At 44.0% G+C, this 14,451-nt stretch overlaps 1 protein-coding gene across 1 annotated transcript in view; it reads right to left on the bottom strand.

Moving 5' to 3' along the window:
* PREP (prolyl endopeptidase) overlaps positions 1-14,451 on the bottom strand; it is a 125,924-nt gene that overhangs the window by 67,749 nt on the left and 43,724 nt on the right. The window contains exon 7 of the mRNA XM_017345303.3: positions 348-453. Within this exon, the coding sequence (XP_017200792.3) occupies positions 348-453 (106 nt within the window). The remainder of the gene's footprint in view (positions 1-347; positions 454-14,451) is intronic.

Here is a 14,451-nt window from a genome sequence, read left to right as displayed (position 1 = left end):
CAGCTTAGTCCGGAGAAGCCGGTATTTGGTTATCTGTTGATGACAACCACTCCTGTGACAGTCTGTACCACTGGATCTTAGCCAGTGACACTTCACAGACGACAGGACCTGCTTCTCCTTAACACTCTTCACCTGCGATACTCAGCATAGTTTCATGAAGAAAGAGAGATAATAGGGGTCACCCCAATCTATAGAGAAGCAGCAGTTAACTTCACCCAATTTTTCCTAGTTGAATGAGATGGTATTGAAAGAAAAGCCATTATGGGATAGATGAAGGTGTCTGGGGAAATGAATTAGGAGACCCAAATGGTTTTCCTGGCATAATGGTCTATGTCTGAAAAACTCACCAGTGATGCCATTGGGTTCCTGCTGGAGATCGCAGTACCAGAGCCGGTTCACTGGGTCACACCCCTCCCGTATGGATAACAGGACATAGCGACCATCATCCGATAGCTATGAGGAAGCAGAAACAGTTCAAGGGGCTGGTTAGAATATACTTGTTGTGAGAATGTTCCTACATATTAACTAACAAAACAAATTAACTTCAAATGCAGAGTCTTTACCTCAAACTTATGATCCGAAAATGTTGTAGAAAAAAAGATGAACTCCAATTTTAATTTATTTCACACTTAATCAGTTTAACAAAACACAGTGTATAAAATATCAGTAGACACAACTAAAAGTTATAATGACTTCCATGGGATTTACATTTTGAGTCTATTCCTTAACTGAAAATCTGTAGTTTCAAATATTAACATCCTTGACTGTAAAGCTTTTTTAGGGGCTCTGTATTTTAAAAGTTGTCATTCTAAATAGAAACTGGTGTGGATGCAGGAAACCATATTAACAAGCTTCCAATAAACAACTCGATGTGTCTTTATCATCTTTACCAGAAGATTCCAGCAATTAAAAAAAAAAAAAAAAAAACCTATGCTTCCGGATATTTGATTTTTGGTAGAATCATTAGTAGCAAAAAGAATCTGATGAAAACCTAAAATGCAGCGAACAATCTATTATTGTTTTCAGTGGCAGAAATCCACAGATGTGGTACCAAACTATATACACAAGAGAACTGGGGAGTGAACCAGCAGATGGAAGACCTTTCCCTCCTTCTTCCTTTCTCAAACTCTGCCTTTCAAATAAATAAATAACTTTTTTAAAAAAAGCTTCATGCAGAGCTGGTGCTGTGGAATAGCCAGTATAGCCACACACCACATGCAGCACTGGCATCCCATATGGGCCTCAGTTTGAGTCCCAGCTGCTTCAATTCTTATCAGCTCCCTGCTAATGTGCCTGGGGAAGCAGCGGAAGATGGCGCAAGTGTTTGACCCCTGCACCCATGTGGGAGACCAGGAAGCAGCTCTGGGCTCCTGGCTTCAGACTGGCCCAGTCCTGGCCATTGCAGGCATTTGGTGAGTGAATTAGCAGGTAGAAGATTCTCTGTCTCTGTCTCTCCTCCTCTCTAACTCTACATTCAAAATAAATAAAATGAATCCTTAAAAGAAAAAGATATGTCCATTTTCCATGATTTTTTTTTAAAGTAAACTCATACATACATACATACATACACACACAACCTGTTGGTTCTCTCTTGAGAACTCTAATAAACTTGCCAATTACTGCTATTGTTTTCTCCTTCAATTCATATTTACTGAGCAGCTATCATCTAAAGGACCTTTTTCTAAATGTTAAAGATACCTGAGTAAACAAAGCAGGAAAAAATGTTATACCCAATAAAAAAGAAAACACATAAATACGGAATCGTGCAGTGCATTATGCCCGTAAATGATAAATGCCAAAGAGAACATCAACAGCGCTGGGTAAGAGAGGCAGAATGTGTGGGAAGGACTGCACTTTAAATACGGCAGTAAATCCTCTAAGATCCGGAACCAAACAGATCCACTTCCATCACTCTAATTCAATAAAGCACTGGAAGTCTTAGCCAGAGCAATTAAACAGGAGAAAGAAATAAAAGGCACACAAATAGGAAGTTATCCCTGTTTGCAGAGAACATGATTCTATATATAGGAGAACCAAAATACTCCACAAAGGAACATTAGAACTAACGAATGAACTCAGTTAAGTCGCCGGGCAGAAAATCAGCATAGGAAATCACAAAGATAGGGACCAAGGCTGTGGTGAAGACAGTGAAGCTGCAGCCTGCGGCACCAGCATCTCATATGGGCGCCGGGAAAGCAGCAGCAGATGGCCCAAGTGCTTGGGCCCCTGCACCTACCACAGAAGCTTCTGGCTTCTGACTTCAAAATGATCCAGCTTTGGCAATTGTAGCCACTGGGGGAGTGAACCAGCGGATTGACGGTCTCTTTGTCTCCGCCTCTCTCTCTTTGAAACTCTGCCTTTCAAATAAATAAATAAATCTTTTTTAAAAAAATCACAAAAATAGGAGGAATTAGTTTTGTTAAAAATGTACATATTACCCAAAGTGATTTACACATTCAGTATAAACTCCATCAAAATACCACTGGCATTCTTCACAGTACTAGAAAAAAAGACTAAAATTCACATGGAAGCACAAAAGACCGAACAGCCAAAACATCCTGCATAAAAATAAAAAAGTTGTAGGCATCACAGTACTAGATTTCAAGACATACTACAGAGTTCCTACAAACAAAACAGCATGGGACTGACATAAAAGTACACACAGAGCAATGGAACAGAATCCAGATTCTAAAAATGGTTTTCTCCACGTACTATCAGCTGATCTTTCACAAAGATGCCAAAAACATTTATTGGAGAAGGAACAGACTCTTCAATAAACAGTTCTGGGAAAAGCAGACACCCATATGGAGAAGACTGAAGCTTGACCTCTTCCCCTCCCCCTGTATAAAAGTCAACTCAAAATGGGTCAGAGATGTAAATGTAAGACCTAAAACTATGAATCCACAAGAAGAAAACATAGCAGAAGTATTACAAAACATATGCAAGAATTTTTTAGATAAGACCCCAAAAGCACAGGCATCAAGAGTAGGCAAATGTGATTTTTATATCAAACTAAGAAGCTTCCGCCCAGCTAAGCAAACATCAACAGAGTGCAGACAACCAACAGAATGGGATAAATACTTGCAAACTATGCATCTGACAAAAGATTGATACAGAATACATCAGGAGCTCAAAAAAATCACAGCAACAAATTTAGTTGAGAAATGGGCAAAGAATCTGAACAGACATTTCTCACATGAAGAAATACAAATGGCAAAAAAAAAAAAAAAAAAAAAAAAAAAAACTTGAAAAAAATGCTTAATATCACCATGTACACCATGTGTGAAATACACATCCAAACCATAGTGAGGTATCATCTCTCTCCAGTTAGAATGCCTATCACCTAAAACAAGAGATAACAAACGCCAGGGAGGATGTGCAAAAGAAGGAACCCTACACACTGCTGAAGGGAGTGCAGATCGGTGCAGCCATTGTGGAAAAGCAACAGATCCACGGCAGCATCCAGTTATCCCACTTCTGCATATGTATCTGAAAGAAACAAACTCAGCCTATGAAGAGGGAGCTGCAGTACTACTCAATACCACAGGTATGAATCAACCTGAATGTCCATTGATGCATGGAAAGATTTTTTAAAAAGGTACACACACACACACACACACACACACACACACACAAATAGAATATTATACAGCCATAAAAAGGATGAAATAGATGGGACTGGAGATTATTACATTAAGTTAAATAAGCCAAACAGAGAAAGACAAACATTGCATATTGTTTCTCATATGGAGGTTAAAAAAAAAAGTCTATCTGAACTTAGACTAGCAATAACCAGAGGGGCCGGCATTGTGGCAACAGTTCATGGACCAGCTACTCTACTTCTGATCCAGCTCCCTGCTAATGACATGGGAAACGCAGAGGGGGATGGCCCAAGTGTTTGGGCCCCTGAAAACCACATGGGAGACCCAAATAAAGCTCCTGCCTCCTTGTGGCCATCCGGGGAGTAAACCAATGGATGGAACCGCTCTCGTTTTCACACTGTGACTTTCAAATAAATAATCTTAAACAAACAAACAAACAAACAAAAAAACAGTAATTACCAGACACTAGGAAAGGTGAAGGGAAGACAGACAGAGGTTGGCTAAATGGTTTCAATACACAGAACTAACAAGTCCTTGTACTGCACAGCACAGGTGGGGCACTATACCTTGCAATGATGAATTAAGAACTGGAAGAGAAGAGTTGATCTAAATACAAAGAAAAAAAAAAAGAATTGGAGAGCTGGTTGCTTGGCTTGATTGGTTTATGCTGTAGATATGTGTTGAGCCATTGTATTTTCTGTTCCTTTGTTCGCTGTACTAGCAGTTTCTAAAATCTTCTAAAAATCGTATGATAGCTTCCTAGAAGCATACATTAATTCTACCACCCATCATTTTTAGACCTATTTCTGCCCGCTCATTTCTCTCCTGGTTACAAGTCATACTTTTCTGCCTCTTCACATATCTAAAATAATCTTTTTTACTGAACCCTGGACATTTTGAATATTGTCTGGATTTTTTTTAATCTTGTCTGCCTGGGTCAGGGCAGCACTGTGGTACAGCAGGTAAAGCCACTGCCTGCGATGCTGGCATCCCATCTCATCTGAGTGCTGGTTCCAGCCCTGGCTGCTCCACTTCTGACTCAGTTCCCCGCTAATGAGCCTGGGAGGACGGCAGAGGATGGCCTGTGTTTGGGCCCCGGCCATCCACACAGGAGACCAGGATGGAGTTCTGGCCTCCTGGCTTCAGCCTGGTCCAGTCCTGGCTATTGTGGCCAATGGAGGCATGGAATTGCTGGTGGGAGATGTCTGTCTCTAACTCTTGCCTTTCTAATAAATAAATAACTATTGAAGTAAAACATTTGGGGGAAGGTAACGTGGTGGTAGATCAGCTTGATCCACCCAAGGCTGGCTTTTGCTTGGCCCTTGGGCCAAGTCTGGCCTCTCCAGGGTTTCTATCAAATGCCTGAGTGTTCATTCATAAGGTCTTTTCACTCTGATCAGAATGTGAAAGTCTCCCAGTCTCAGAAACCCTCTGGTAGCTGGCAGTTTCACAGGCCCCTTGTTGCTCTGAGCTTCCGTCACAGTCTGAGTTACTGCACACAACGCTTATCATCGGCCAAAAACATGAGGTGACCCCAGCATTTCTGATGTCCTAGTGGCTGGATTCCCACCTTTTGGTGCTCTGTCCTGCAAGTCCAGTGGCTCCAGCCTTTCTTAACCCCAGCCTTTGGATTCTAGTTCCGTCAGACTGTAATACACTGAGCTCCTCCTCCTTGTGTTGGAGTCCAAAAAGTACCTCCAGGCAGAAAGCAGGGAAAATGGCAGATCTCATCTCTCTCACGGGTCAGTCTTGGGCTACCTGTGGACCAGTATCTGAAAACACTTGCTTTGTTTACTCTGTGCAGTTTTCTAGCTCTATAGGGCAGGAGGGCTGGCCCAGTACTGTTTACAACATTGTGGCCCGAAGCAAAATCTGGATCTCCTGCAAATTAACAACAATCCGATTTAGTTTTTAAAATTCAATGTAGGATTCTATTCTACAACCATTAATTGTGGCTACGGATGCACTGGCTTTCACATTTTTAATTCTGAATGTACTACTCACCTGACTTTCCCCCTCACCTTTGTTCTTTGCGTGTATCAATATAAATTCCTTTATGCTTTCCCTTCTTTGATGGACTTGGGAGTTATACACTCTATTTTCTTTAAGTTTTATATATATATGTATATATATTTTATATATATGTGTGTATGTATATATATAAAATAAACCAATGTTCAGGATGTTAGTTCCACTTTATTTTTAAATCACCCTATATTAAGAATATCACCAGCAGGCCGGTGACACGTCTCACTTGGCTAATCGTCCGCCTACAGCGCTGGCACCCTGAGTTCTAGTCCCAGTTGGGGCGCCGCATTCTGTCCCAGTTGCTCCTCTTCCAGTCCAGCTCTCTGCTGTGGCCCAGGAGGGCAGTGGAGGATGGCCCAAGTGCTTGGGCCCTGCACCCGCATGGGAGACCAGGAGGAAGCACTTGGCTCCTGGCTTCAGATCAGTGTAGCGCGCCAGCCGTAGCGGCCATTTGGGGGGTGAACAAATGGAAGGAAGACCTTTCTCTCTGTCTCTCTCACTGACTAAATCTGCCAGTCCAAAAAAAAAAAAAAAAAAATCACCAGCAACCACACAATTACAATTTTATTAGACAGAATTGAAAGCAGCCTCAATAATTATACTTCATTCTTTTGTTCTCTTGTCCTTTAAATAAAGACAGAAGCTTTATAGCTTAGTGCTTAAAGTCATGCTACATCAATCATCAGTGATGGCTAATTCAGTTGTAGTGATTCAGTCAATAGAAAGATAAGGCAGCAAAACTCACTGCAAGAACCACACCAAACCCTTGATGACAGCTGCCTCAAGCACATCTAATGAGTTTTTCTCAGCATTTCTGGCTGGACTAAACAGTTGTAGCAGTTTAGATTTAATCCAAGGCAGAAAATCCCAAAGTATATTACTGTGGGGATGTCAATTAAGCCAATCCTCTTCCCTATACCGAACCTTGTCACAATACAGAAATGTTCTACAGCCATTAAAATTTAATAACAGAAAACAAACAACTTCGAAGTTTCAAATCTCAAAATCATTTCCAAGGTACTTCAAAAACTTCATGGAAAAGCGGAAATAAAAGGTAAGTTTACATGGTGAACACATCAGAAATTCAGTTTTCCCATATGTAAGGTTTTCATGAACTTCTGGAAAACCCTTTGTATGCAGGAATTTCAAAAATTTTCTGCATCGAAACAGCTTTTAACTCCATTTTACTGCAAACTAATACATCAGGTAGAATAACTGTGCCTCCTGGAAGCAATTAATCTGATTCAAAAACATTGACTTTCCAACTGAGTTGCAATAATATTGTCCAAACCAATTATGAAAGATGTAATTCCTAAATCTTTGCTTTCCATTGCTTTCTTCTATGTTATGCCTGTTATTTTAAGCAAATTTTCCATAAGTCAAAATGATTTTATTTCATGAAAATCTACCATTTATATAACAAACTTAACACCAAAATCTAAGAATTATTATATATGAGACATTTATATTTGCTGATACTGAATCTACTACTTACATTTTCAAACTATATGAGTGAAAGTTAAAACTGCACCATTCTTTAAAAAAAACTGCACCATTCTTACTACTGACAACTTTTAATATACAGGTTAGTCTGACCATCTTATTCTGGGAAGTCATGTATTGAATTACATTTAGAGTATTGATTAAATATAGTTAGAAAGTGTTAATCAAGGGAGAAAAAAGTGTTCACATCTCTATTGATAAAAGTATTCAGACAAAGGAAATGACTCATTCTTCTAGGCTCACATGTGCTACTCCAACAAATACATTAACTGAGGCCACAAGTGTATTCAGGAATGCAATGTCTACAAAGGCAAGAATCAGAGAATTCAGAGACAGCAGCAGCAACCTGAGTGACCTCAGGCCAATCTCTGAAGTCAGGGTTCTATCAATGTCTCCCATGAACGCCTCGTGTGATTCATGAAGACCAGGGTGTTCCCCACGCTGTGCTACTAGCACAGGATGCTGTCAGCTCTACCACCAGGTCACCGAGATACATGTAACTCTGAAATAAATACGAATCACACACAGCCGTGAAGCTACAGAAACAACAGTGCAATATGCATTCACATGCAAATCAGAGCAGTTTCCCTAGAGAGCAGGACCTTATTTTACTGTTTTGAACAACAATTCTGGATTATCATTTGTTATTACTAGCATAACAACTTTAAAGCCAGTGAATTTGGCTGTTCTCAGTTTCAATCCCATATCATGATAAAGACAGCTGGTTTTCCAAATGACCTAAGTAAGCAAGTTCTTTTGTGTGTGTGTGTGCCTCTCATGTTAACAGAAAATCAACAGAGAAGGGTTTAATGTTCTGCACTGTCAAGCATTTAACTACCTACTAGACCATGTGTCCTCCAAAACAAAAGGACACAAAGCCAGTATCTATGTATACATAGAAATGTGGACTTCCATGAAATACATTTTCAAAGAAAAACTCCTAAGCTAATTTCCTGGACATAAAATTTCTTCACTACACATAAATTTTCCACTTAGAATCCAACCAAAAGGATACAAAAAGTTTTTCCATAATTTGTGCATATACTACTTAAAGTATTTCCTTTTGTATGTTATAGTACAAGAATTAGTTGTGTATCTTAAGTAATATACTAAAAAGCAGTGAGACTTGAAATTGTCTTGGAAATTAACAAAAGAAGGTAAATGGATTTTAATAGCTTTGAATGTTAATCATATCACTCTCAGAGCAGGAGACTTTATCAAATGTGCCTTATAGACACTTGTGAACTCTTTTCATAAGATCTGTGAACCATAACAACATTCCTTTAATATTAAATATGTTTCTAACATTTAGAAAAACTTAAATCTCAAACTACAGACAATGATGACTTTTCATTGATGGGACTCATTCATAGATTTATAATTAAGAGAGTAACAGAAATAGAGGCAGCTTGAAGCATAGGTAGGTATGCATTACCACAAACACTGCTAAAATGTTTAGCAGTTGCTAACTTGAAGTATCTAGCTTTTCCAGTACAGCACGGTCCCACTTTCCATGGTTTCAGTTACTTGTGATAAACAGTGGTCTAAAAATATTAAATGGAAACTCCGAGAAATAAGCAGTTCATTAAGTTTTACACTGCACACAGTGTTGTGAGGAGCATGATGAAATCCTGCAGGAATGCACTGAGGATGTGCACTGTTGCTTCCTGTTGCGTGTCCCTGCTGTATACACTACTCTCCGGGCAGTCGCTCGGCGGCTGTCCTGGCTAGCAGATGCACTGCCTTCATATCACAGTGCCTGTGTTCATGCAACCCTTACTTCACTACTCACAGCGCTTTCTTTCACTGTGCCTAAGTTATACATTAAACTTCTGTACATGTCGGAAAGAGAAGTATACTTGGGGCGGCACTGTGTGTAGCTGCAGGTACCCTCTGGGGGTCCTGGAACATCCCCTCAGGGATAAGAGAGGGGCTACTGTTCAGAGTGGCACCAGAGCACCACAGCGGGAAAAGAAATCCATCCAAATACTACACTGAGTATCACCCGGAATGCTAGATGTCCTGAGAAAGGAAAATCTATTCAAAGGGAAATAAATAATGTGGGTCTTGACATTGCAATTTCCAATCTCCCTGGTCCTTCCTCTGGCAGATAAACGTGGTTATTCCAGAATCTGCTCTTTCTCTGCTTCGTTCCCTTCCTGGACAGTCATGAAAGCCAGCTGAGAAAAGTGACCGCTGAGGAAATCCACAGTTGTAATGAACCACCGACCCTCTCCCGCCAGGAGCTGCACCACAGAGGGCGAGCGGCACAGCCGCCTTCTCTCACATCCCCGGGCTCTCTGGCTTTCTGACTGTTAGCCCTCCCCAGCATGTCCGGAGACCTTCCTGGGCACTCAGCATGATGGGCGTGACCACGTAAGGCCGTGCTAATGAAAGGGAAGGCAGCAGGGGACACAAGCTTAGGCTGACAGAGCACCGAGGGGATTAACACAGGCCCTGTGCCAGACAGAGAGGGAGCTGCTGGAAGGTCGATGCTCCGGGACAACACTTAGTAAGAAGGGGCGGGGGGAGGGGATGGTGCTGTGGCCTAGCGGGTAAAGCAACCTGCAGTGCCAGCATCCCAAATGGGCGCTGGTTTGAGTCCCGGCTGCTTCACTTCTGATCTGGCTCTCAGCTATGGCCTGGAAAAGCAGAAGATGGCCCAAGGGCTTGGGCCCCTGCACCCATGTGTGAGACCCTGAAGATGCACCTGGCTTCAGATCGGTGCAGCTCTGGCCATTGCGGCCAACTGGGGAGTGAACCAGCAGATGGAAGACCTCTCTCTCTCCCTGCCCCCCTCCTCTCTCTGTGTAACTCTGACTTTCAAATAAATAAATAAATATTTTAAAAAAAAGTGGGGGGGTGGGGGGCCATGGGAGTCTGCGCCCATGTGGATTCTCTGGAAGGTGAGGCCACCTTGCTGGTCTTCCTGTACAAGGACTGTGGTGGGGAGGGTGGGAGAGTGTGGAATCTACTGGTGTCAACTATCAGGCAATGCATGTCTCTTCCTGTGCAATGCATGAGATATAAATATATAAACATGCATTTTTAACAACTAGGGATCACAAGAGAGCAGATGAAAATAGCTTGTGGAGATGTGGGGCAAATATAAAGCTTTAGGGCTACCTGTGTAAAGAAATATTTTTTTCAAGAATTAGGCTTAACGGGGGCAGGCACTTGGCACAGTGGCAGGTGCTGCTTGGGAAGCCCACTTGCCATACTGCAGTGTCTGGGGTTCAAGTCCTGACCTTGATTTCAAATTTCTGCTGAGATGGTCAAGTGGTTGGGTCCCTGCCACCCAAGTGGAAGATTCAGACTGAGTCCCTGGCTCCCAGCTTATAAGGCTTGGCCTAGCCCTGACTGTTGTGGGTATCTGGGGGAGTGGACAAGAGGATGGGAGATCGTTTCCCATTTATCTCTTATATAAACAAGAAAAAGAAATGGGCATAACTGAATTGGGCTCTCACTCTGCTGGAGAATAACAGCAAAAGGCTGGGCATTTCCTCCTCACCCCTTCCTAAAGGCACTTGATGTCTTTTCACAATCTTCAATCTACAGCGCCCTCTGCTGGGAGCCAAGTCTCAGACTGTTCGACTTCTTTGCAGTCCTTTGCTTTTCGTTTTTTGCATTTCCCCCAAATGTTCTCAATTCATGTCGTAAGGCATTTTTTAAGGCCCAACAGAACCTTCTAAAACAGAATAATTTCTATTATCCCAGCAGGCTCCCCTTCAACTAAAACCACAGAGTCTATGTGAAATATAACTGACACCCCAGTCCACGCGAGCCAAGCGCCAGCTGTCTGTGTCCCGTTCCATTGCAGGGTGCCAGGGAGTCCTGGCTGCCGAGCACAGCAGCTGGGACACGTGCAAGAGGCACTGAGGGCGGGCAGCCGGCCTGAGAGCTGTCGCTGGCAGCTGAGGGGAGGGCAGGCGAACACGGCTTGTACTTTCAGGATAGAGCAACTCGGGGACGTGGCTTACCCCGAGCCAAGGGGCGCCGGGAAGGTAGATGGCCTCAAGTCAGCTGGAACGGTCCCTGCTTGAAAAGCCACAATGGTGGGGAGAACAGCAGAGAGGCACACATCTCGGGCAACTACTGCTGGGAGCGGGAGCTTCAGTGGGGTGTGCAAAAGGCCAGCCACAACAGCAAAGTTGAGAAGCTTCTAGAACCATGGGTGGGGGGTGGGGGAGTCTCACCACCAAAGGATGCCATCAGCAGGGCTCTGGTGTGGATGTGGCTTGAGTTTTTCCTCTAAGGAGTCATGGCTTGTGATGTTGACCCCACTGTGAGTGTGCAAACTTAACCTGACTGCAGTGTTTCAAACAGGGCATTGGAAGGGGATCAGGATCCATGATGGTCACCGGGGTGGGGGGGTTCCTCCATTACTGCATCCTTGTGGCCTTTGGAGGAGAAAGAGACCAGAAGCCACCCGTGTGCTCCCTGGCTCTGGCTGTCATGTCCTATGCCTCCCTGGGGCTCTGCCTGCAAGATCGACGGCCAGCATTAGACGTGGCCCTGGCCTTGAACTTCCAGAACTGTAAACTTTTGTTTTTATAGAGTGACCTGTCTTGGGTATTTTGTTAGAGTAACGAATAATGGACTAAGACAAGGGAAGCTGCCACCTGAACACGTGCTGACTGCCAGCAGCCAAGAGAGACTGACAGATGGCTCCAGAAGCATCCTGTTCCCCTCTTTAACTCTTTGTCCCTGCATGGCCACTGGAGAAACCAGGAAAAAATAAGGAAGAGGAGCCCTCAACAAACCGGCTCCTGGGGTGGCTGTGTGCTTGCTAAGCTGAGCTGGGGGAGGAGAAAGCAGTGCGTGAACTCAGGAGCACAGCTTGGCTCTGGACTGAGATGGAGTTAACAGTAGTTCTAACATTCAGAAGTGTCTAGAAGGCTCTTCTGGCCATCTGGAGCGATCCCCCGGTACAGGCAGGCAACACCGGGAAATCCAAAGCTGCTTCCTGACTGGAACTCACTGAACTCTGCCTGCTCCAGGCAAACAAGACCTGTCTGTGCAGGAGGGCCCAGGAGGTGTCTGCGAAGGGAAGGGGTGAGTCATGGGGACAATGAGGACACAGCATCTGGGATGCAAGGGGCAGCCCGCAGAGAACTCGGATCAAGGCAGCCCAAGGGGAGCAGGACGCGGCAAGTCAGACACCCTCAGCCCCCTCTCTGGCCTCACCCTCAAAGCCTGCACTCCTCACCCGGCTGCTCCCACTGCCAGCAGCTCTGTTCTCACCCAGGAAACCTGTTTTCAAGAGTCTAGGAGATGCTGTAATAAGTCCTCCACCCACAGACTCTCAAAGATCACAAAGCCCTGGAGGAAATGAAGACAAAAAGACAGACAGATGATGACTTTGCCTAAGGCTGCAGAAATGGCCTTAGAATAAAAATCTCCTGTGTTCTATTCCAACACACACCCATCGCTCCAACACCAGCTCTTCCGTCACAGGCACTGTTAGATTCCCTAACCAAAAAACAGGTCCCAGGATGATCCCCAGAACAAGAACTTTAAAAATAAAAGCAACAGTTGCAACACATGTCTTTGGACACGGTTATAAAGAGGACTGCATGGGGCCAGTGCTGTGATGTAGCAGGTAAAGCCGCTGCCTGCAGTGCAAGCATCCCATATGGATGCTGGTTCGAGTCCCAGCTGCTCCACTTCCGATCCAGCTCTCTGCTATGGCCTGGGAAAGCACTAGGTGATGGCCCAGGTCTTGGGCCCCTGCACCAGAGTGGGAGACCTGGAAGAATCTCCTGGCTCCTGGCTTCGGATTGGCCCAGCTCTGGCTGCTGCAGTCATCTGGGGAGTGAACCAGTGGATAGAAGACCCCCCCCCCCTCTCTGTGCCTCTGCCTCTGCCTCTCTGTAACTCTGCCTTTCAAATAAATAAATAAATATTTTAAAAATAAAAATAAAGAGGACTGCTGCTTTTCTCTAAGATGTAGGTCTCTAAACTGTTAGGAACCTGTTTGCTTCATTCCCTGTGAAGGTCCTGGGATGCCCATTTACACACCACACAGGGGTGCTCCCAGCCCAGCCAGGCCTGCAGTGCACCAGCTCTGTAGACTCCTGGGTTTACCCTGCTTCTCTGAAGAGCACAAGAACCTCCTGCTTTAAGGGTTTTCTTCATGATCGAGATTTTTCTGCATAGATGACTTGTAACAGAACCATCAAGTTCATATCTGCAGTAGTACAGAACCTATGCTTAAGTGACAAACAACACTCCCACAGGAGCAAGACTGAACCTCTTTGCTCAGAAAGATCACAAAGAGAGGGGTAAGGAAGGAAGGGAAATTCATCCAGCAAGCCAGGCCTGCCCATCCACCCTGCAATCAGTAGGGTGACAGAGGTATAACAGGACCTCCCAGGCAGCTGGAATGCAGCTTAGGGGAAGTCTACACAGTCTGTGTTTAGTGAGGCCACTAGTTTGTAGGAATTCCTACAGACTTCCTCCACATCATTCACTAATGAGGGCCCTGATGCTACACCAACTTCCTTAGGACTCACTTTATATTTTATGTGTTCCTTTAGTTTTTTCTTCTCATAAAAAAAAGATTTGATATGTCACTTTGTGTAATATAGATGCATCCCTTCAATTACTACCATGCTTTTCTTTAAAAACATTTTAAAACATATTCATTTTTAAAATGTATTTGAAACGCAGAGTGAGAGAGACAGAGAAATGGGGAGGGGGGAGATAGAGAGAGAGATATCAATCTTCAAAATAGCCAAAATGGCCAAATCTAAGCTAAGCCAAAGCCAGGTACCAAGAACGCCATCTGGGTTTTCTACATGAGTGGCAGGAACGCAAATACTTGGGTCATCTTCTGCTGCCTCCCCAGGCACATTAGCAGGGACCCGGAGAGGAAGCAAAGCAGCCAGGACTCGAACAGGTACTATAATATGTGAGGCCACTGCAAGTGGTGGCTTAATTCACCGTGCCACATTGGCAGCCCCTAAACCTTTTTTATATTTTTCTATTTTTAAAAAATATGTATTTTATTAATTTGAGAGACAAAGAGATGCAGAGAGGGCTCCCATCAGCTCATTTCCTCCCCCAGATGTTCACACTGGCCAGGGCTGGACCAGGCTGAACCCAACCCAGATCTCCCATGTGGGTGGCAGGACCCCAGTTACTTGGTCCCAACCACCTGCTGCCTCCCAGGATGGACGTTAGCAGGAAGCTGAAAATGGAAGCTAAGCTAGACTTCAACCCAGGCACTCCAATAAGGGATGCAGGTATCCCAACCACAGTCTTAATAGTGAGGCCACACCCTCACCCCTGCAATCTTTTAAAGAGTTGTTACACT

This window comes from Oryctolagus cuniculus, chromosome 5 (assembly GCF_964237555.1).
Source record: "Oryctolagus cuniculus chromosome 5, mOryCun1.1, whole genome shotgun sequence".
Classification (NCBI taxonomy): domain Eukaryota; kingdom Metazoa; phylum Chordata; class Mammalia; order Lagomorpha; family Leporidae; genus Oryctolagus; species Oryctolagus cuniculus.
Note: the sequence above shows the minus strand (reverse complement) of the source record. Positions and strands in the feature narration are given on the sequence as shown.